Here is a 25,381-nt window from a genome sequence, read left to right as displayed (position 1 = left end):
AATACATAAAGGAGAAATATTGCTGGAACTTGGATAAAGTCACAAAGTAGATATTGCAACAGCTGGAAAGGCAAAGCTAATTACAGGTAGTCCTCGACTTACAACAGTTCATTCAATGACCATTCAAAGTTACAGCAGCACTGAAAAAAGCGATTTATGACTGTTTGCATCCCCATGGTCACGAGATTAAAAATTCAGATGCTTGGTAACTGGTCCATACTTATGAACATTGCTGTGTCCCAAGATTATGTGATCACCTTTTGCAACCTTCTGACAAACAAAGACAATGGGGAAGTCAGATTCATTCAACAACCAGGTTACTAATTTGTCAACTGCAGTGATTCACTTAACAACTGTGGTAAGAAAGGTCATAAAATCAGGCAAAACTCACAACAAATGTCTCAGTAACAGAAATTTTGGGTTCAGTTGTGGTCGTAAATTGAGGACCACCTGTAATACTCTGCATTACACTTGGATTCTTTGATCTTGCTAAAAAATTAGCCAAAGTTGATTTAGTGCCACCACCTGCACATCCTCTATACTATAGAGGTTGCTAATTCATTCTGTACAGTTAAAGATTTACTTCTGTTTGCCTCTTGATTTATAAAGTTTGTTCTGAGGTTGGATTGAATATGGCTAGCAATTTTTAAAATATATTCAAATTCCCCTCCCTCCCCAAAACCTCATAAAAATAGTTTAACTGCATTTGAAAGTAATGTGGTGGCACAGTGGTTAGAATGCAGTATTGCAGGCTTATTCTGACAACTGACAGCAGTTCGATCTTGACTGGCTCAAGATTGACTCAATCTTCCATCTTTCTGAGGTTGTTAAAATGAGGACCCAGATTGTTGGAGGCAATATACTGACTGTGTAAACCACTTAGGTAAAGGTAAAGGTTCCCCCGCACATGCGTGCTAGTCGTTTCCGACTCTAGGGGCCGGTGCTCATCTCCGTTTCAAAACCGAAGAGCCAGAGCTTGTCTGAGGATGTCTCCGTGGTCATGTGGCCGGCATGACTAGATGGCAAAGGCGCACGGAACGCTGTTACCTTCCCACCGTAGTGGTCCCTATTTTTCTACTTGCATTTTTACGTACTTTTGAACTGCTAGGTTGGCAGAAGCTGGGACGAGTAACAGGCGCTCACCCTGTTACGCGGCACTCGGGATTCGACCCGCCAAACTGCCGACCTTCTGATCGAGAGCTGTAAAGCATTGTGAAGTGGTATATAAGTGCTATCGCTATTGTAGTCATAATTTAAGACATGGGGCTGCATCCCATTCACAGCTGGCTTTATCATCCACTAAAATAGTGTTTCCTAATTTTTAAGGAAATTTTTAAGTTGAAATGGACTTCAACTCCCAGAATTCTATGAATGTAAGACCCAGGGAAATGAATCTGCCCACTCTCCTTTCTTGTGAAATGCTTGGTGCCCATGATGAAACAAATTTGGAAATAATGGGAATAATAAAACAAGGAAATTCATGGGAGCCTTCCTTGGATCAAAGAACCTTCAGTGAATCTAAGAATACTGTTACACAGTCTACAACCCATTGATAATATAATTCATCCCCCAAGTGCAGACAGATTAAACTTCAAGAGGTTCCAGGGCATGTTAAGATGACGATTGAGTACATACTTTGTGTTAAATTACTACAGTATTTGTTTAATGGTGGATTACTGAATAAGCCATAGTCAGCTTAACACAACATGCTAAGCCATCATTGTGCACAAATCAAATATGAATAAGACTAAATCAGTGGTCAGTAAAATTACAATACAGCTAAGCGTGATGGAGGAATCCAGTCACTAAACAGACTATCACCTACATTGTTTGGAATTGGTGCTTTCTCCAGGTTTTCTGAATCCTGAGCCCATCTTATGGCTGCTAAAAAAAACACCTCACTGCATGTAACAAAAACATTTCTTTAAGCAGGGATGACAATAGTATCTCAGCTTCCAGAGAAAGCTTGCACTCTGGCATGTTTTCAATCAGCTTGACTAGCTGCTCATTGTGTATATCAATATCATTTAAATGTATTAGCATATGCAGATGAAGTGTAGCAGTTCCCTTCCTCAGAGAGCAGGCAAACCAACTATAAAAACTAGAATTTCAGAAATTCCTTTCACTTGAACAAATTAAACCCAGACTTCAGAAGTCTCTGTCTTTAGTCATAACTTGTTGGAATCCCTGTTCTGGATTTCCTGCAAAATCCTATCTTGACTATCACAGATCCAAAGAGTGAAATTCTGCTTTTCAGTATCTGCAATGCCACAAGTATCTCTAAGAGGTGGGGTGTTGTTGTTTTTTCAAAAATTCTTGTCCTTGAAACAAAACTCCCATTTCTCATCTTCCCTGCTCAAATTCCACAGCATGGCAACCCTTCAGTGACTAAAAGAAGTAAATTCAGTGAAATCTAAAAAGAAAAGGTAACAGTGGCAAATACATAATTTCATTTAGACATACGTGCAGTTTTCAAAGACAGAAAGAAACTGTGCCCAGGAAAACTTCTGGAAACCATTTTCAATTCTCCTCCAGCCTCCCATTTGGCTGATAAATTCCCCCCACCTCCTTCTTTCCCCAGCCCTCAATTCAAAATGCCAGTCTATGATTTTTAAATGAGAAAAAGCTGTAACTTTGCTGCAGTGCTTGGATAAACTCCTATACAAACTTCCAGATGTGACACAACCTCCCGGAAGGGGGAATTTATGATCCTGGCTCCTTCAAAAATTTACACATAAGCTCAAAAAGCAACTGAACACCCTTCCCCATCTAATGAAATAGCAATCAAATAATAGAAGGAAATATACACAACACAATAATGTATTATTTGGGGAACTTCAATTTTATCAGATGGGAAAGGATGTTTGTTTGCCTTCTGTACTTATGTGTATATTTTTGATTGATGTTTACTAGGACATAATGACAGGTTTGTTGACTGCCAAGGAAAAGGTGAATTTATCTGATTATGTCTGCTATGTTTTAATTATTAATTATTGGGCCTTTGTGTAGAACAATATCATCTTGTGTTTGGATTCTGCAATGTGTTCTACATGGGGCTAAGCTTGAAGAGTAATCAGAAAGTACAACTGGCGTAGGGATCCAGACAGTTCTAGGCTTCCAGGTCCCATTCAAGGTGTTGATGATCATTTTTAAAGCCTTTTGTGGCATGGGTCTAGGCTACCTGAGGAATTATGTCACCTCAATGGGATTGGCACACCCCACTCATTCTGGCAGAAGGGGCATGCTACGAACCCTGTTGGGCGAGGAATTTCAGTTGCCGGAGTCCAGGAGAAGAAACTTTTCTGGCCTGGCTCCCGCCCTTTGGAACATCCTGCCCCTCAAGCTGAGATCCATCCCCACGGTCTTAGCCTTCCCAAAGGGCCTGAAAACCAGGCTCTGCCAACTGCCTTGGCACCCTGGCGGGGATGTCCCACCAGGTGGTAAATAGATCAGGAGAAAATCCCAGCCCCACCTTTTTATGAATTGATCCCTTTCTCAATTGGTTTATTGCTAACTTTTAATGTTTTATTTTTAATATTCTAATTGTTTTATATTGTGCTTTTATGATGTTGTATGCTGCCCAGAATTGCTTGATAGTGAGGTGGGTGACATATAAATTTAATAAAAGTAATAATAATAGAAATAGATGCCTTGGGTGCAATACCAAAGAACTGGAGCTCCACTTGAACATGGTCAGCATTGACAAAATCACCATCAATAAATTGTAAAACACAGCTTTACAGGGAACAGCTTACATTCTCCAACAATACCTTTAACACCATCAAACAAGAACACCTGCCTATCTCAGGTCCTTGAGAAGTACTTGGTAGGTGGATAATTCAAAGTCCCATGTAAACATCTGGCTGACTGTGCAACAAATAAATAATAATATACTGTGAATAAAATAGAGTTTTGACTCAAACTTGCAATGTTCTGGTAGGCAGAAAAGGAAGACTGGAAAAAAAATAGCAAGATTTTTCTCCCATCTTTCTCCAGTATACATCAAAAGACATGTTTTTCTCTGTTGAAAGAAAATTGTATCTCAGCTAATTGAAACACAATATATCTCATTATTATAGACTCTCGACTAAACATAATTATCCAGGTTCCCAACTTCTACATGGACCTGAATATGAATTAGAGTGGTTGTAATTGTATACTTCTCTTTCTTCCTCATTTGCTATTTTAAATATCTCATTTGCTATTTTAAATATTTTGAAAAATTCATGCAATTTGTAAATTCTTCTCAACTAATAAACCATAGTAATAAACAATTTGTAAATTCTTCTCAACTAATAAACCATTCATACTGGCAAAAGCTGACAGTGAAGGAGTTATCTCTGTCTGCCATTGAAAAGATGTATAACCAACTGGGAAAACCTTATTAGACAATTCTAATTCACCATCAAAATGCCCAGGAGTTTGAACCCAAGTTCTCAACAACTAAGCACTCAAACATTTCAGTTTAGATAGTGAGTCTGTCACTTTGGCTTTCACCCACAATTTTTTTTAAAACATGAGTTCTTTTCCATCTCATTCATGAACAAATTAACATTGCTGGAAGCTCACAAAGGAAACCAAACTTCTTTTCTTAGAGAGATCTAAATCTCTGGTTCTCTGCATTTGCTTTTTTATACAGCTGTCTTTTTTCTTAAGGGCTCAGCTAATGCAAGAGAGGCAGCCTGGTGCCCTCCAAACGTTTTAGAGTTCACTTCCCATCAGCTTCACCCAGCATACGGACAACGGTAAAGGATTATTGGAGATGCAGTCAAAAGCATCTGCAGTGTACCAGTTTCCCTTCCCTTCATCTAATAATTCTCCCATCCAGTTATTTGACATCTGGAGGGTTTGTCGTATTCTAGCACTTGCAACCTCAAACTGCTTTCCTTGCTGGGTGGCCAGGTGTCTTATTTACAAAACAGTGTCTTGTTTTAAGGGTAAGTGTTGTCTGCTTCAAGCCTGATCAACAATTCCTTGGTAATGGTTTGATCAGGCTCACAATTCACATAGTCAGTTTCCCTCCCGTATTGCATTTCTATTTAAACTACAGGTATTCTGAAATTGGCCATGTAAATTAGAATGTGTAAATGTTATGTGAATCTGTATATTTTATTTGAATTTGCTTTATATGTTAGGATTGTGGAAAACTTTTGATTTAGTTCCAACATGATTCTTCAGGGTAAATGGGAGCACCCATCCACCTTCTGCAGCTCTTTGAAGTAACTCCACAAAACTGAGGGAAAAAATGTTTCTGCTTTAAAGCCTGTTAGAAGCGGGTATTACACATACAGGTGGTCCTCAACTAATCACTGGTCACTTAGCGACTGTTCAAAGTTATGAATGATCAGATAAAGGGGACTTATGACCTAGATACAATAGTCCAATGGTCAGTTCCTCTCCAAAGTCAAGTGACTGAACTTCAGGCGCTTGGCAACACGGCTGCTTTCAGAGTCATTTGCAGCATCCCATAGTCAGGTGCCCATGTTTTGTGATAGCTTCACTGAAAACCAGCATTTATTTCCAGTTTTTGGCAAAGCCCTACCCATAGTGAACCATTGGTTCACTTAAAAACCATGGTGTTTGCTTAAGGACTGTGGGGCTTCCTTAATAACCACATCATTTGTTTAGTAACCACATGACCCATTTTATGAACATCATGATATACAACTGTAATGCACAGTCTCTACTACACTCAGACCTTTTTTTCTCATAGAATGCCCAGAACAGAGTTCCGGCACCTTTTTTGGATGGAACCTTGTAGAGTAGGCAAGGTGGGTTGTATGACATGTGTGAGTTCCGGCACCTTTTTCTTTTACAAAAAAAGCACTGACTACACTCATATGTTGAGGACTATCTGTAGGCTCTGAAGCACCTTTCTGAAATCAGACTCGAAGCACTGTAAAAATCCAAAGTCCTATTCCATTTATTCATATAATATTATTCCATTTAACTTTTAGCATTCCAGTTGACACTGCCATATGGTGAAAAGGCTAGCCTAGCAACTGAAATTTCTAAAGACTCTTAGTGGTAAAATGCTTGTTAACTGCAGAAAGAAAGATAAACTCTTTAAACTATTTTATAATCAATGGGGAATGGTTGCCTTTCAACTTTGTATTGCCACTCTCTTTGTGACTATGAAAGCACAATATGTAAGGCCCATTCACATTGCCTGTTGCCTCCTAGTAAGTTTGTATACAGTTGAACAGAACATGAACATTTTATAAAAGCCAGCAAAGCTTGCAAAATAAAATTAATATGTAAAATAACTTCTATCCGAAAGGCAGATGCTATAGCTCATGCTCACGATATGAATTTGTATAAATTAGAACTAGATGATGCATGTTTACATAAATATTTATTATATATTAAGTCATTTCTGGTGTATTGCTTGTGGGCATCCTATTAACCATCAGGATAGAAAATAGAGTCTATGCTACACTCATATATCACAGTAAAGTATCAACATGATACTAGTATGTAGACAGCCATGGATTTTTCTTGGAATAAAAAGATTGAAATACCCTTATGTTAAAATACTCTTATTGTATATCCCTATGAAGAATCACTTCTTGCATTTGAATATCCTGAAAGAGAACTTGAGAGAAGTCCATGTTATAGTAAAATACTGAAGTAAGACTTTGCATGCACACAAAACATTTTGCAAAATTATTAGTCTAAGGAATAAAGATAATGAACAGACATTTATGAAAAATAATCTGTATGTATCACATACATCAGTTTTCAAATGTAGACTTGCAAAAGCCTGGAAAATTCAAAAATAGGCCTCACTCAGTGATCTAAAGTCTTAATTAAGAGCTAATATTGGTTGACAAGCACTAAAAACGGAAGCTGGATAGTAGAAACCAGCAGTGCTCAGGCCAAAAATAATCCCTGTGTAAATGGGAGCAGGGATTCCCAATTTCAAGGCTGGAAAATAGAAAGGCCAAACATCCATTGACTTGAAAGGATGGGAGGAAAATGTTTAGGATTTAAACTCTGGGATTGCTTAAACTCAGGGCTTGATTTCTTGTTCTGCAGCAGGCAGACCTTCATAGTCATTGCCTATGACTTATTTCTTGTCTACAATAAAACAGCAGAGCATCAAACCTTGGTTGGGATGCTTCTGCTGTTATCTAGTTACTGAATACAAGGCTGAGTTTCTGGAAGGACAGAAATTTATTGCCATGTCTGTGTGAATTCTGAACAAACCAAGAATATGACTATGAATGGCTTGATTTCCCCCCCCCCCTTGCCGGCCCGGGGGAATCATTGCATCTTATGCTGCTTCCTATGTTAAAAACATTTGGTCGATTCTCGTTTGCACTGCAATGTGACATTACCCTTTACGTTGGGTTGGAAGATATTTCCATTTCATTGGGCTAAAACTATCTGCTATAATCTTTAGAAATGAGGATGCGCAGTCTTGGCAAACCAATGGTGATTGTCTGGTCAGAAGGTTCTTTGAACATAGACTGAGGGATTCTGAATTCACGTCAGTATGTCTCTGCTATTCATTTCAGCAGACCCAATTTTTCAGGCATTTGTTCAAACCTGGGGAAAAAAGTGTGGCCACTCTAGGAATGGTAGAGAGGTGCAATGTTGGCATGAAGTGCCTGAAGCACTTCCTCCAAGTCATTAGCAAAATATACACACATAAGAAGATTGTGATGCATATGACTCAGCAAATCCCAGGCTTTTGGATGAATTACAGCTACACTAATCCAGGCAACGTGAATCCATGCAAAATGCTTCATTATTTCATGTAGGTTTCGTTACACATGGGACCAAATGAACCACTTTTATAGAAGATTCTTCTCGGGTTTGGTTTCTACATTATCTTTTGAAGTGTAATTGTTAAAAACAGCATTTTGGGTGCCCCATTTTGCAATCTTTGCTTACTAAAAAATATCTGGATGGATGCTGTGTTCCAGGCTTATAAGATCTGTGTGATGTTAAGGAGTGGGTGGGGGAGGAAAGAGAAACCATCAAAACCTTTTGAGATGAGATTAGACTCTGTGAAATCCACTGAAAAGTTTTCTCAAAGTCGAATTATCAGCTGTCACTATGGGAAGCCAGAATGATGCATTTCCCTACAGATTTCAGAAAAACAAATAATTACAGCTCCAGTGCTAGCAATGCTATTACTGATTCAGAAATGAGTTAGGATTATGAGCAAGCCACTGGCTGTTATCCTCTGTTGCTGTATATTCTGGCATGCACATCTGAGTTCTAGTATTTAGCAAATCCAGGATGCATCAAGTTACAGAAGCTATCTCTGTGATAAAGGGAAAACCCAAGCTTTGGTCAGTGACTGGAATACAGTTGGGGAAGTCAGTCTTTTATATCCCAGCTGTTTGATCTTTGCAAGGTCAGCTATAATTTCAGCTAAAGGAAAGGCATCCAGAGCGCCTCTTCTGCAGGGCAAGGTACTAAAAACAAGCTGGCTGGGCTCTGCTATTCCAAATTTGGCTACTGCTCAATTGGACAGGAGAACTTGATATATTTCCCAGTTCAAGTCAAAGGTCTCAATCCTGCAAGGTGCTAATGCCATTTGTTGGCCAGAGCATCAAGCACAAAACTTTCCAAATTATAGAGTACAGGGTTGGATGAGGTAATCTGCCTTAGCAGAGAGAAACTGAGACATAGATGCTCAGCAAATTAGATATTGTTATTAAGACCACAATGGGCACAATTTCATCTTCACTCCCAGGAACAACATTTCTTCTTATACATCTGACATAACATCACAGCTGTCAAAAGAAATTAGTATGAACCCCATCATGTATACATCTAAGTGGCCTTTGAAGAATAATTAAAACCTTTGGATGAAAAAGGTTTTGTACTTAGATACTGTTATGCTACAGGAAGCTGTAAAGAGAATGTACAAATCATCACAACAGCTAGAAAATTTGAATGGATAACTACTCAAAGAAAATGGTTCAGCTTTACAATGGATATTATTGATTTAATGGAAGGTCTACTTATAATTTACACTGTGAAACATCAATGCCACAAAACTGAAACTAGAAATTTGTTCAGAATTCTAAGGTCCCATATACCACAAGATAGTAAAACAACATTATCAGAAATGTAACTGAAATATCAACTGATTCCACATTTCAGACTGGAGCTCTATAAATCAGTGGGAAATACTCTTCACTTCCTTAAGTGACAGGTGAAAAAAGATCCCTTCCTATAGGAAGTTAATGTCACTTTTTTTTTTTTGCTGAGCATTTAGCATACACTGCCATCATGCTTTCAGCCTTCTCTCTGCAACCACAAAGGCTCCAGATATACAGAGTTGTGTGGTGGTGTTGTTTTCTAAAAAAAATACCTTTGTTTTTCAACTATAACTGCATCTTTCATGAGGTAATAGGAAAAATGGAAAATTGCACACAATCCATTATGAAAATTACTAGAGATTACAATTACCCATTACAACCACAAGCACACTCCGATAGTTTCCTCTATAAGATTGTGATTCAGACATCAGTACTACCATCTGCATTCAAATTGTGGAAAGCCGGAATTTATGTAGACGTTTGGAAATAAGCTGTGTAAAGTAGCATCTCACAACAAAGTGCTTTGCATCATCTCATCTTTACAGTGCAATGGTCCTTTTATAATTATTACACTGGCGCAATATAATTGAACTATAATTATGGCCCATGAAAAACATTCTGTAACTACACAGTTAAGAGGATATTGTCATGCCTGATTTCGCCGAACTCTGCTCAACTGTACACATGAACCACTCTTATAAATTCACACATCAAGCTAATCTAACATACATAATTTGTTGAACAAAATTTAGTGATCTAGTTCAACATAATGCTACAGCTCAAGCCAAGCACCACATTATGGCCTTGTTTCTAGAACAGGCTCAAAGCATTGTGGAAACACCAAAAAGAGTCAAGTGCCTCAATCATCTACCACCCATGGAGTTGGACTTCAACTCAGAACAGCATCATACTATCACCAATTAAGCTAACTTCGCCCACTCAGTTATGTTGTGAAAACACAACAAATTGCCTATGTTACATTTTTAATCTTCCAAGAGAAGGAGAGGTTGAAAAGGTAAGCTTTCTCTTTGGTTAACATTGGTGAACCACAGTGTCCAAGCCATGCCTATTGCTGCCTGCCCAACAAAGAAGGGTCTGTGATTCTGGAGTGAAGATATGCATATTAGTACTAGAGGGCAGCAAAGGGTATTGAATAGAGTTTTCTTACCTCTTGGCTATCATCTAGTGGTCATTTTCTGCAACCCAAACAGTGTAGCCTTACTGTCAGTGATGATATAAAATCTTGCTAAGATTGTCTCATGAGAGGGATTATAGAATAGAAGTCATTGTCTGGCAACAGTGGGAAGTGACTTTAGTATGATTATATATACCGCTTTTCATCCCTCCATATGATACAAAATATGATAAAACAGATGCAAACTAATCATATAGAGGAAAGCAATAAAAATACAAGTTAGAACTAGCTGTTGGCATGGCATCCGCAATCTCTCATCAGAGAAAAATGATGTTTTTGTCATCAAAACTGAACAACACACAGGCCAATTGCACCATTCTAGGAAGGACAATCATATCAGAAGCATTAGCCACAAAGAAAACCCTAGTCAAGGTCCACATCAACTGGCCAGCAAGAAGTTCCAGGCAGAGTCTTTGCTAGGCTCACTGCTTGAGAATATGTTTAGCTGCTGATGTAAGGGCAGGGCAAAGAAGACAAATTCCAGATGTTTGGCAGGAAGTCTCACCAGCCCCAGCCAGTTGTCCCCAGCCAATGGGACCTGTATCCCAAAGCATTTGCAGGGCAACAGGCTGTCTTCCTTTGCACAAAGGGATTGGTTGAATAGTTTTTAGAAGCACAGCCTATGCATTCTTCAATATTAATGACTATGCATTTGTTCCTTTTTATTTATTGAAGAGCAGCCCACAATGGGATCATCTGAATGAATTTGTTAGTTGGACTTATCATGGCCTCTTGCATACCACTCTGGTGAATGCCGAAACTAGAGGGAAAACTTAGAATGGGTTCAGAGGCAATGGTGATGAGAGTTAATTTACCTCTTCAGCAGTGTTGCCATAAAACTGAGAGAAGCAGCATTTTATTTCTCAATTACGTGCATTTCTAACGAGGTCAGCTCTTGATTTGGCTAATCCACTGTGACAGTCGTGGATGACCTTTTTTGCAAGCTGATGATAACAAATGGAAATTTCTCTGTGTTTGGGACTTTAGGTGGACCACTTTCTTTAACTCCTTGGATCTGAAACCTGCCTGGCAATTTTGTTGTGCTCTTGCTATCCAGGTACACCAAGACATAACACTCTAATTGTGAGTGCCAAGCTAACCAGAGCCACAAAGGCTACTCTTGAGTTCCAGCCAAATGATGAGGAGGGACATTTAATAGTTTGCCCATAGTCCCTGGACTGATAGATTACCTGAGTACCTCCCTAACCAGAAAGTCTGTCATTGTTTACTTGAGCAAGACTCCTAAAATAGATTGGCTGTTATTAGATAACAACATATATATTTACCCATCTCTTATGGGAATGGTATCTGGTGGCAATAGTAGAAGCCTTTGGACACTGGTAAGGACACTGACATAACTATGCAATCAAGTCTGTGTAAACTCCCTGCAGGTTAGCCAGTTTCATGATAGGTGGACCCAGTGAGATGAGAATTCCTCTAATTGCCCAATGTAGTTCTGTTCTGTGTTCTAGTGACAGAGAAAGCTTCTTTTCTATAGGACTCTTAGGTGTAGCATCCATTTGAATGGAGGGAAGCATTGACTGTGTCTTCTACAAATCCATGGATGTTGCTCTAATTCGTAACTGACCATGTTGTTGTTGTTAGCTGCGAAGCCGTGTCCAACCCATCACGACCCCATGGACAACGTTCCTCCAGGCCTTCCTGTCCTCTACCATCTTCTGGAGTCCATTTAGGCTCACGCCTACTGCTTCAGTGACTCCATCCAGCCACCTCATTCTCTGTTGTCCCCTTCTTCTCTCTTCTCTTGCCCTCAACACTTTCCCAGCATTAGGCTCTTCTCCAGTGAGTCCTTTCTTCTCATTAGGTGGCCTAAGTATTTGAGTTTTAGCTTCAGGATCTGACCTTCTAAAGAGCAGTCAGGGTTGATCTCCTCTAGGACTGACCAGTTTGATCACCTTGCAGTCCAAGGGACTCACAGGAGTCTTCTCTAACACCATAGTTCAAAGGCCTCAATTCTTTGGTGCTCAGGTTTTCTTATGGTCCAACTTTCACTGCCATACATTGCAACTGGGAAGACCATAGCCTTGACTATACGCACTTTTGTTGACAGGGTGATGTCTCTGCTTTTTAGTGTGCTGTCTAGATTTGCCATTGCTTTCCTCCCCAGGAGCAAGCGTCTTTTAATTTCTTGGCTACAGTCCCCATCTGCAATGATCTTGAAGCCCAGGAAAATAAAATCTGTCACTACCTCCATTTCTTCCCCATCTATTTGCCAGGAATTGAGAGGTCCAGATGCCATGATCTTGGTTTTCTTAATGTTAAGGTTCAACCCAACTTTTGCACTCTCCTTCTTCACTCGCAACAAGAGGCTCTTTAATTCTTCACTTTCTGCCATTAGAGTGGTATCATCTGCATATGTTAGATTGTTGATATTTCTCCCGGCAATCTTAATTCCAACTTTTGATTCATCTAGCCCTGCCTTTCTCATGATGTGCTCTGCATATAAGTTAAATAGGCAGGGCGACAGTATACAGCCCTGCCGGACTCCTTTCCCAATTTTGAACCAATCAGTGGTTCCATGTCCAGTTCTCACTGTTGCTTCTTGACCTGCATATAGGTTTCTCAAGAGACAAATAAGATGGTCTGGTATGCCCATCTCTTTAAGAACTTGCCACAGTTTGTTGTGATCCACACAATTAAAAACTTTAGCATAGTCAATGAAGCAGAAGTAGATGTTTTTCTGGAACTCCCTAGCTTTCTCCATGATCAAGCATATGTTGGCAATTTGATATCTACTTCCTCTGCCTCTTCGAAATCCTGCCTGTACTTCTGGTAGTTCTCGATCCACATACTGCTGGAGTCTAGCTTGTAGGATTTTAAGCATAACTTTACTAGCATGTGAAATGAGTGCAATGGTGTGATACTTTGAACATTCTTTGGCACTACCTTTCTTTGGAATTGGAATGTAAACTGATCTTTTCCAATCCTGTGGCCACTGTTGAGTTTTCCAAATTTGCTGGCAAATTGAGTGTAGCACTTTTACTGCATCGTCTCTTAAGATTTTGAATAGCTCAGCTGGAATACTGTCACCTCCACTGGCTTTGTTGTTGCTCAGTTTTTCTAAGGCCCACTTCACTTCATATTCTAGGATGTCTCGCTTGAAGGCAGTGACCACCTCATCACGGTAATCAGGGTCATTCAGCTCATTCTTGTATAGTTCTTCTATGTAATTTTGCCACCTCTTCTTAATCTCTTCTGCCTCTGTTAGGTCCCTGCCATTTTGGTCCTTTATCATGCCCATTTTTGCATAAAACGTTCCCTTCATCTCTCCAATTTTCTTGAAAAGATCTCTGGTCCTCCCTATTCTATTGTTTTCTTCTATTTCTTTGCACTGTTCATTTAAGAAGGCATTCTTATCTCTTCTAGCTATTCTCTGGAATTCTGCATTCAACTACGTGTATCTTTCTTTTTCTCCCTTGCCTTTCGCTTCCCTCCTGTCCTCAGCTATTTGCAAAGCTTCCTCAGACAGCCATTTTGCTTTCTTGCATTTCTTTTTCTTTGGGATTGTTTTAGTTGCTACCTCTTGTACAATGTTGCGAACCTCTGTCCATACTTCTTCAAGCACTCTGTCTATCAGATCTAATTCCTTAAATCTATTTGTCACCTCTACTGTATATTCAACGGGGATATGATTTAATTCCCATCTGAATGGCCTAGTGCTTTTCCCTACTTTCTTCAGTTTAAGCCTAAACTTTGCAAAGAGTAGCTCATGGTCTGAGCCACAGTCAGCTCCTGGTCTTGTTTTTACTGACTGTATAGAGCTTCTCCATCTTTGTCTGCAGAGCACACAGTCAATCTGATTTCTGTGTTGACTGTCTGGTGATGTCCATGTGTAGAGCCATCTCTTGGGTTGTTGGAAAAGAGTGTTTGCTATGACCATCGTATTGTCTTGACAAAATTCTATCAGCCTGTGCCCTGCTTCATTTTGTACTCCAAGGCCAAACTTGCCTGTTATTCCGGTTACCTTTTGGCTTCCTACTTTAGCATTCCAATCCCCCATGATGATAAGAACATCATTTTTTGGTGTTAGTTCTATAAAGTGCTGTAGGTCTTCATAGAACTGGTCAATTTCATCCTATTCAGCACTGGTGGTTGGGGCATAGACTTGAACTACTGTGATATTGAATGGTTTGCCTTGGATTCGAACTGAGATCATTCTGTCATTTTGGGGATTGTATCCCAGTATTGCTTTTCCTACTCTTTTATTGACTATGAAGGCCACTTCATTTCTTCTGAGGGATTCTTGCCCGCAGTAGTATACCTGATGGTCATCTGAATTAAATTCACCCATTCCTGTCCATTTTAATTCGCTGATTCCTAAGATGTTGATGCTCAGTCTTGTCATCTCTTGTTTGACCATGTCCAGCTTGCCTTGTTCATGGATCTTACATTCCAGGTTCCTATGGAGAAAAAAACTTTGCAGCATCGGACTTTCCTTTCACCACCATATACATCCACAGCTGAGCGTCCTTTTGGCTTTGGTCCAGTCACTTCATTCTTTCTGGTGCTACTAGTACTAGCCCTCTGCTCTTCCCCAGTAGCATATTGGATGCCTTCCAACCTGAGGGGCTCATCTTCCAGCATCATATTGTTTTGCCTTTTGGTACTGTCCATAGGGTTTGCATAGCAAAGATACTGGAGTGGGTTGCCATTTCCTTCTCCAGTGGATCATGTTTTGTCAGAACTCTCTGCTATGACCTGTCTGTCTTGGGTGGCCCTGCATGACATAGCTCATAGCTTCATTGAAATACGCAAGCTCCTTCGCCATGACAAGGCAGTAATCCATGAAAGGGAGGCAGTAATCCATGAAGGGGAACTGACCATATGTGCTGATAAATGCATGTATTTAGTTCTCATCATGAAGTCAGTTAGCACTATGCTCACCTTGGCAAATAGAAATCTGCAGAGGGACACAGAGACAGACTTCAAGCAGATCTACTAATATTAAAAATGTTCTCTGGATTGCATCTGCCTTGATTGCTGAGCCCTTAATCTTGAACATTCTCTGATGAACTGGCTGAGCGCTTTGAGATTCAGAGTTTTCTTCAGTTTTCAGATGGTAAAAAAGATGAAAAGTGGGTAGCTCTCTCACAGATAGACTGTCTGGTACCTATTTCTAACAGCTGATTAATAGCTTGAATTATTCTTACTTTTTTTTTCTTGAAGACCAACAATGGTAGAAGGTTGTCCCTAGCTTTTTTTGCAGCATTCCAGGGGTTAACCGAACCTCACAATCTCTGTACCCATCCAGTTAAATAACTGGATTCCCATCTTGAGCGGTGAGGTGACAAGGCAGAATTCAACCAGGTTGTTGGAGAAGCATCCTTGAAGAGAATGCATAGTTGATTTCTCCAGAGTTCTGAGTTTGACAGATAATCCCCCACCAGCTGCTTCATACTGATGCTTTTGAGGTTGTCTGTCTGAGGTATTCTGCTAGAGGATACCAGGATCAGCTTCTCCCAGATGCTGCAACCCCTTTCCTTTCCTACTGAAACAGGAGCTACAAAATTGAGGAGAGAAGCATTCGACTGTTCATTGGTAGATCTGCTATGTCATCTCCCTTTCCCTCTTTTCTGTATTTTCCAGAGACTAGAGCCAATAGGATGCCACTGTTTTTCACAAGAAGACAAATACCAAAGGAAGTTTCCTTCAAGATCTTCTTTCAAGGAACAGGAATAAAGTTCTTTTTGTCGCTGGCTCTCTCTTTGCCTTGCCAACTTTATCAGTCCAGTGACCAAGAGGTTACTTGTTCTCTTTCATTTATTTTATTATTTAGTTATTTATCTGTATCCTGCCTTTGTTATTTTTTACAAGTAACTCAAGCCAACAAACACACACAATATTCCTTCTTCTTCCTATTTTCCCCACAACAAGGTGACTTGGGCTAAGAGAAAGTGACTGGTCCAAATTACCCTGCTTGCTTTCATGGCTAAGGTGGAACTAGAATTCACAGTCTCCTGGTTTCTAGCCTGGAGCTTAAACAGTAGATCACACTGCCTACACATATACACACAAACACACACACACACACACACACAGAGAGAGAGAGAGAGAGAGAGAGAGAGAGAGAGAGAGAGAGAGAGAGAGAGAGAGAATGGCACAGCATGTAGTACATACAAGTAGAATCTCTTTTGCCTTACGGAGTGTAGGAGATGACCCTGGCACTTGACAATGGAGGATCTATATTTTGATTCCACAGAAAGCCAAAATGCAATGGAGCTATGTCCACTAAGCTGTGATAGGAAGAATATTTCACCTTCTGAATCTTTTAAAAATAGAGAAGACCCAACACAGGAATAAGGTAGCCCATAGATACAGAATCTGCAGCCATCCATATGTTATCAGACTGTGTTGTGATTCAGGGTCAGCCTGTGGGTTCGGCAGTTGGGTCGGACGATTCAGAGGAGGAGGAGAAGGGGGGTGTTGGAGAGGTTGCTGAGGTTGTTGGAGAGCTTGATGATGAGAGCCCTCAGCCAGGCCCCTCCCATCTGGTTACGACGCAGACCCAGCTGTGTGAGCCTGACAGCGTGGATGAAGATGACCCACAGCTGGCCCTGTTCAAGGACGCCCGACGCAGGAGGCAGTCAATCAGGAGTAAACAGAGGAAGGCAATGGGGCACCTCGGAAGGAGGCAGAGAGAAGCCACGCCCTGAACTGTTTAAAAGGAGAATGCGTGAGAGGGCTGGTTTGCTGAAGGCAACCGTTTGAATAGCTCCTGTTTCATGGTTCGTGTCTTGTTTTGCTCTGTTTGCTTTTGTGTCCATAAATTTGGCAGGCTTAGTTCCAGCCTCTTGCCTTCTTGTAAAGGGGTTGTCCCTGCCTTATCTGCAGGGCCGGTAGTAGGCTGGTACAGAACAGACTGCTTCTGTCAGTCCCAATCAGAAAAGTCTATAGTCAGGGATGATTGGAGCTATCCACAAGAACATCTGGAGGGCTGCTGATTCCTTACTTCTACAAGATGTTTCTTCCAGAACTCCAAAAGGTGAGTTTCATGGAAAAGTACATTTCACCATAGTTAAGATCAGGGCTTTTTTTCTCATAGAACGCTCAGAACGGAGTTCTGGCACCTTTTTTGGATGGAACCTTGTAGGGTAGGCAAGGCAGGTTGTATGACATGTGTGAGTTCCGGCACCTTTTTCTTTTACAAAGAAAGCACTGGTTGCCACTATTAATATCAAAGGGCAAAGAGGGGAGGAATTTTGAGGAGTAAAAGTATAAGCAAATACTAGATTAAACTGTAACACAATGCAACATCAGAAAACCTGATGGTAATAAATTGTCCTAAGTTCAGGACAATTTTTGTGCCGTATGATTAGGCTACATGCAAGAGTTTAAGGAGACCTGGCCTTTCCATTCAACTTATATAGCCTGAGTTAAGTTGAGGGGGATACTGCAGGTAGCAGGAATTCAAGCTGCCTTTAATCTGCCAGCCAGAGAATCTGGCACATTAGGAAACCCAATTCACAATCCAAAGGAAATATTCTTTGATTTATAACCACACTATGCAACATTTTCAGGAATGTCAGGGAAATGATCGTCCTAATTTGCATTCTGAAAGCTCCATTTTGATGACAGAATTTTTTGATTGGTACAATTAGTATCAGTTCAAATATCTGCTACATCACAAAGAATTTCCCCCAGATGTGGCTCTGTACTACTGTGTGTTCTTTTGGTTGGAACCCAAATCTGCAACTGTATATATGCATGAGTGAGAAAGAGAGAGGGAAGGTTGCCTTCATCCTCAGTCAAATTTCAAGGGAAAAACAAATAGCTCCTAGCTTTGAAGGAGCTGTATGGGAGAATTTCTCCAACTTTAGTCCTATGTAGATGATCACAACCTGCTCCAGCCAAGTGTAGTTTACTTCCAAGACTTGCCTTAGCTCAGAGACACAAAAAGGAAGCCAGGGGCACAGGACCAGGGCTGGCAGAACACCCAGGCCCCCAAGAAAATGGCAAACTTTTATCATTTATATTACCATATGACAAAAGCCCACACGGGTAAGTAAGGGCTGCCAAACTGGGGGACTATGTTTCCGCAATCTGTCCTTGTCTGACAAATAAAATAAAGCTGGCAAATTAATTGAATTAATAAAGGGCAAGGGGGAAACCAATGAAGGTAAATAGGAAGGAAGCAGATGGCATCTCACAAAAGCTCATCATCTGAACTTTGCATAATAGTTATTTTCTCATTGTTGTGTCAATGAGCCTGTCCTCTGAAATGGTCCACAGTTGGCAAGATTGGGGATTTCAAGAGAACACCTACATTCTTTAGATATTTGTCAGATTTCTTGCATGACTGCAAACATTTTGCCCAAAACCCTTCGTGATATTTGAAGGAACCGCATCCTGATTTATATACCTCTGATCATACAGTTCAGTTGTGGTAAGGATTATGAAATACCTTTTGCTTTGGCTGGGGAACTCTGGCAGTTGAAGTCCACAAATCTTAAACCTGCCAAAGTTGGACACCCCTGCTTTAGATAACTTTTTCCAAAGGACAAAACAGTATAAGACAAGGCTTACACAATCAACTGTTTTAGGATTTTAGTTTATTTATTAATTTTTTATGTCACCCTATAAGATGACTCTATATTGATGATGTCTTCATCTCTTCTCAACAACTGTGGATCGGAGGACATTTCAGTCACAGATCACCTGAAATCTAGCCCACCTCCCCTTCTTAGAACTGCCAAATAGACTGGAAAACTGCGGCTAACCCAACTGCATCCAAATTAGGACTGATTCATTCATTCACACGAACTTTCAATATTGGTATGCAGCAAGATACCTTCCAAAACAAGTAAACTAATGAGGTGGCAGGGAAAGCCATAAACAAGCAAACATCCAAGCTCCCAGCAGCAAACACTAATTAAAATGAAAAGTAGTCATATACTTCCAAAAGGAAGGGGGATGCCAACTGATTTAATGGCATTTATTTAAATCTTTCCAGGAAGCTCTGATCAATACTCTAAGAAGAAAAAGAACAGTCCCCTTGCTCTTCACAAAGCAAAGCATGCATTATACTTTTTAATTTTCTTTGATGTTGCTGCAAACAACTTCTGCTTCCCCACATCTTATGCTCAGCATGGCCCAATGATCCCCTACTCTTTACTTTGTCTCTGGCTTGCCAGCCTGTGATTAGTAACTGCCTTGCTTTGAACCAAAGCCTGCAGGTGCCCAGTGGGAGGCTTTTTAAATAATGTGCATTTCCCCAAAGACAGAAAGGCTATTGGTTTTGCCTTGTTGATTTGTTTTTAGGGCCACATTACTTAAAAAAGCATTTATCCTGACCTGAGCAATCTGGTGATGGGCTTCAAGAAGAAAGAGTGTTGTGTGGCATAGCAAACCAAGTCAATTTACAAATGTCACCCAGGCTTACAGCCTAATCCTAAATAAGAGAACTTGGATGTCAGTCCTATTTGTAAGTTCAGCATAGCTTACGTTTGAGTAAACACGCTTATGGATTATAAGCGGGAAGACTACTAAAATCAGATATCCTTCTAGATGTAATAATCACACTATATCACATCACAAGACTGGCTTTCTCAGTCACATCATTCCCATAGTATCAGCTTTGCTTTCTATTTCCCTTTATGTAGAAATTTTACAATCTCGGCTTACAGCATAGAAAACTGATGGCAGAAAAAGAGTTAGTGATCCATCGAGTCTGCCCTTTAAGTTTATTTGTTTTATTATTATTATTATTATTATTATTATTATTATTATTATTATTATTATTAATTTATTTATTTATTTATTTAAAATTTTTGTCGGATGATGTTCATGTCTTTATCCCAAGCATGTTTAAACTCAGTTACTGATGACTGACCCACCTACTGGAAGTTGGTTCCAAGCTTCCAATACTCTTTCTGGGAAGTAATACATTCTAATATTACTTTTGAACTTCCCTCCGGTCAGTTTGACATTACGCCCCCGTGTTCTTGTTTTTTGCTCAGTATTGAAAACGCTGCCTTCTAGAACCTGATTCATGCCCTTAATATATTTAAAGTTTTCAGTCAAGCCCACACCCTTTCCCTTCTGTTCTCCAGGCTGTACACATTCAGTTCTTCCAGTCTCTTCTGATATGTTTTGTCCCTCAGACCTTGCACCATTTTTGTTGCCCTTCTCTGGACTCACTCAATCTTTTTTTAAAGTGAAATCTCCAGAATTGCACACAGTATTCCATATGAGGTTTGGCTGAAGCCCTATATAGCGGGATTACAACCCCATTTTTCCTGCTGGTGACCCTTCTAGTGATGCATCCCAGAATTTTGTTTGTTGCATATGTGATATTTTTATGCTTTGATGTACTGAATTACATAGGAAATTCTGATGGTAGTTATTATCCCCATTTTACAGAGATTGTAAGCATACACTGATGATACTGCAAAGCATGCATAATTCTACAAGACAATCAGGCTATACATAAGTATTTTCAAAACCTATCATTTCAATCATCTCTTTATCATCCATTTAGCAGCACCCTGGAAACAAACTCTGCTACTGAATTTTTCTTGGAAAAAAATGGTAAACATAAAAGATCAAACACATATACCAGTCATAAAGAATTAAAAAATAATCATAACTGCTCAATTTACAGGCAGAAAAAAAATTAAGAGAACAAAATATTCACAATGTGAAAAAAGTGAAGAAAAAAATAAATCCAGGAATATTAATGAAAATGTTGAGATTCAGATAAGCTCTTTAAAAAATATTTAAAAAATAAATGACAAAAGACCTCTCTGGGAATATAGATTATATACAGCACCCAGTAATAAAACTGCCGGCACCCCTAGCTGTAGCATTGAACATTATCAACAAGAGATGAATGCTGAAAAATATCTTTCCTTGCCTATGAACTTCTAAGAAGAGTTGTTTGGATCAGATTCTAAGACATGGGGTTAGCCCAAACACGTTTTTTAAAAAACAATATTTTACAACTCTCCAAGGCAGCAAAAGTTTATTTAGGAATTGTTTCAGCATTGGGGTTTCAGCACAAATTACTTTCTATTGAGGTTACAAACTGAAAAACATACAGCCCCCCCAACTCAAAACCCCCCCCATATCTCAAGCTCATGATACCTCAAGTTCTTGACTCACCAACACATCACATTCAAATGGAATCAGCCAGGCTTGCTCACTCTTTATTAAAGGTCTTATACCTTGGCATAGTGAGGTTGTGACCTTAGGCAATTGATTTGGGGCAATATTAAAAGTCAGTAAGTTGTTAACGTCTTTGTTTGCTATTATTTTATTTATTTATTTTTTATTTTAATTCCATTTATATCCCGCCCTTCTCCGAAGACTCAGGGCGGCTTACAAGCTTAGCAGTAGCCTTCATTCTATGTATATGCCTGCTTATTAGGGCTTTCACACACACACCCCAAGCGGCATTATTACAAAGTCAGCTTAATTGCCCCCAACAATCTGGGTCCTCATTTTACCTACCTCGGAAGGATGGAAGGCTGAGTCAACCTTGAGCCTGGTGGGATGCGAACCTGCACTAATTGCAGGCAGCTGGTGTTACTTAAGGAGGCATTAGCCCACTGCTCCACCTAGTTTTAGAACTAGGATGAGAGAAAGGTGCTCCTGGGGTTTCTGTCTAAAATGTCATGTTCAGTTGAACTATCCTAGATACCATATACTGTTCACTGGAAACATAAAGAGGATTGGTGGAAAAAAATATATACTTTGGTTAGATTTACCTCAATATTGCTTTATAGATATGTGCCTAGAGCTGCTACTTCAGAAATTCTAAGTAAAAAACTGAAGAGTGAAAACCAGAGCAGATGCCTGTTATTAAGAAGCCCAAATTCCACCAGAATTTTGGGATTTTTCCTCAAGTTAGGTTTTATTTTGGATCAGAAAAAAATAGTTACAGGCATGCTTCATATAACGTGTCTTGCCTTTCCCTCCACAGAAAACTGACCCAGTTAGAGAGCAAAATGCAGAACCCAGACAGAACATATAAACTTGATGTTTAGAACGGGTGTACAAGATCTGTTTTAATAAAAATGCGTATCTTCTTGTAGGCCCACCTCCGGATTGATTGGATTTGGACAATTCATACAATGAGAGATGGACTAGCAAACTTTGCGATCCATCATTTCATTTTCTGTCTATTTTCTAGTCTTCTAGTGCTAAATTCATAGTTGGGGAGTGGGCTTAACTCAATCCGTCTTGTCTACATCATAAATTTATCTCATGTCCATACTTACTTAACTCTCTTTGATCCATCTGGTGTGTGGCACAATACGGATTAGCTGTTAATGTGCAATAAAGCTGAATTCAATTTCCTCTCATGGTTTCCAAGTGAGGAACCAGACTACAGTCAGCTTTCTTACAACTGTAGCCTTCAAGAGTCTTTCAAAGAAATCATAGTCATTAAAATATTTCAAAAAGGTTTTAATTCAAAAATTGTGGCTAGATTTTGATGTATCTGAATTTCTCTTGTCGGGCAAAATGGCGGACTTGTTCTGTAGGATTATTTTCTCCAGGGTATTTATATGACTAGACTGTTTATAAATAAAAAGAAAAGAAAAGAAAAAGGAGACAGGAAATCCTAGAAATACAGAAAGACCCTGCTGGTTCTTAGGCCACAACAGGCTGAGCAAGCTACAATATAGTACCACCAGCCTCCTATTTTTTTGTGAATTAATATTTAGACTTCATTTCTGCTGCCGATTTATTATTGTGTGTGAACTACACCAAACTATGGACACACTCCAGCCAAACTCCTATCAAATAAGTGGGAACTCTAGTATGGTTTTCCTCTTAATCTCAGTTGGATTTATGTAGGAAGAAAATCAAGCTATAATAGGAAAATGTCTTTCTTCCCATCTAATTGGTCTCCTCCTCCTCTCTTGTAATAACAGATGTAACACTACATTTCGAACAGCTTTCTGCCTTTCAGAGCTTCCATGTCTCCCTGTTCTTAAATTGTAATCATATCTTATAATATATATAGCATGCCTGTGAAAAGAGCCACTGCTAGGAACAGCTTTGTGTACATATTTGCCAGAAAGACTTTCTTTTTTTTTTGTCATGCAAATGCTGTAATTATATTTTGAAACAGAAGAGCATCCCCTTGATGCTGCAGTGGAAGAGACCTTTCCAAAGCTCCTTTATTATTCCAAGTCTCCCTCCTTTTCTCTCCTACTTTTGAGCTGCACAGTTGGGAGAAAGAAAGATAGAAAGATTTTATGTATGGTTTGCTTACCTCCAGCTACAGCTTAAGTGAAAAAGAAAGAAATGTCTGGAAAACACTAACTTTAATACATTTCAGATCCGGGCAGAGTGTGTCTGGGGTTGGGGGAGGGTTGTAATGTGCAGGTATAATAAATAAACGGATGCATTGCTCTTTTCTATGCCAAAGGCTTTCCTGAACACGGACTGCTTGTCTCTCTTTTGGAGAACTGCAACATTATCTGAACCAGAATCCACACACCCAAACAGGATCGTTTTTAAAGGAAGGGGAGGAACTTTTTAGAACTGGCACGACTCCCACCATCACTAAACCCATCTTTGCTGGGGAGATGAATCCGGTGCAGTGAATTTTATGAACGAAACATTTCAGGATGCTTCACCTTTTCTCTCTTTTCCACCTCGACTAAAAGGCTGAGGAAGCAGGGGAGGGGGAGAGGAGGCGATGCAAGAGGGAATCCAGCAAATCCGCCTCGGAGGGAGAGCGCACCAGAGACCTGCTCTTGTTTTCTTTCCGCAGTTTTTATTTCCAAGAGAGAGAGAGAGAGAGAGAGAGAGAGAGAGAGAGAGAGAGAGAGAGAGAGAGAGAGAGAGAGAGAGAGAGAGAGAGAGAGAGAGAGAGAGAGAGAGAGAGAGAGAGAGAGAGAGAGAGAGAGAGAGAGAGAGAGAGAGAGAGAGAGAGAGAGAGAGAGAGAAAGAGAGAGAGAGAGAGAGAGAGAGAGAGAGTGTTACATATTGTTTCCATTTTCTAGTATTTTTCTGGAATTTTATGTTATGACTTCAGCCCTAGAGAGAAATCCCTGCCTAGTAGAGCAGGAAATATTGAGAAACCCCTTCCACAGATTTTTGGAAGAACTTCCAAGGAACGAATTGGAGACAGGCGTCCGGGAGAGACACAGCGGCGGAGAACTTGCCACTGATGCAACACACACAGGCGTGTGCAAGCAAACAAGAACGGGCGCGCGCGCGCGCGCACACACACACACACACACACACACACACAGACAGAGGGGGGGAGGGGGGAGGGTCTGCTAGGAAACAGGGCTTTCTCAAAGTTTGGCAATTGCAAGTAGGGCGCCTTGCGAAGTCAGGCTGCCCACCCTTCCCGGGTTGGAGTCCAGGGGCCAGCACAAAGCCTACCTGGGCTGTCCCGGATCTTTCTTATGCGAATCCCTAATACACGCATAGAGATGCATCCATCAGGAGAACCTTGGGGGCTGCTGGTCCCCGCTCAGCGAACCACCCCTTCCGCGGAGGCCCAGTTTCGAGGGCCGGCGGGACGAGGAAGAACTTCGCTGACTTACCTTGGCGGTACATTTTGGGAGAGGGTGCCCCTTGGGAGCACCAGCCCGTACCCCTGTCGGGACGGCGGCTTGAGAAAAGGATATGGGTTGCACACCATCTTCAAGCACCAGCTCCTCGGCCGACTGTGCTGGCTCAGGTAGAAGAAGACGGTCGGGGCCAGGGCGGGATAAGGGAGCGCTTCCCCGTCCGACTCTCCACTGCCTGGATCCTTCTCTTTGTCCCCGGAACCCGAGCGACCTCCATCTCCGGAGAGATCGTTAAGGCGGACGAAGGTTTTGGAGCGGGCATCCTCCTCCGGATCCTGCTCCTCGGCTCCTCTCGGAACATCTTCGTCCATCCTCCGGCCAGCAGACCCCGCTCCGAGCAAGTGGCAAAAAGAGGGAAAGAGGCTGAGGAAAGCGGGAGCGCTGTCAGGCGTCAAACCCCGCTAGCCATGGGCGAAGCGGGGGGCGGGGGGGGGGGCGGACGGGGGGCGGGCGGGCAAAAGAAGCGGGCTTCAAAACCGGCCGGGCGTCGTGGGCTCCCAGCAGAGCAGCTGCCTCCGGTCCTCTCGCCCCATTGGGATCCAGGCTGAGCCGGCTGGGTGCTTCTCGTC

General features: G+C 40.8%; 1 protein-coding gene across 1 annotated transcript in view; it reads right to left on the bottom strand.

The window, feature by feature from the left end:
- CACNA1G (calcium voltage-gated channel subunit alpha1 G) overlaps positions 1-25,123 on the bottom strand; it is a gene marked incomplete at its 5' end in the record, with an annotated part of 425,627 nt that extends 400,504 nt beyond the window's left edge. Inside the window, one exon of the mRNA XM_083353918.1 lies at positions 24,870-25,123. Coding sequence (XP_083210044.1) covers positions 24,870-25,123 — 254 coding nt within the window. The remainder of the gene's footprint in view (positions 1-24,869) is intronic.
- Positions 25,124-25,381: the final 258 nt, after the last annotated feature.

Source organism: Vipera ursinii (assembly GCF_947247035.1).
Source record: "Vipera ursinii genome assembly, chromosome: 2".
Classification (NCBI taxonomy): Eukaryota; Metazoa; Chordata; class Lepidosauria; order Squamata; family Viperidae; genus Vipera; species Vipera ursinii.
The sequence above is the reverse complement of the archived record's forward strand: the minus strand, read 5'-3'. Positions and strand labels throughout refer to the sequence as shown.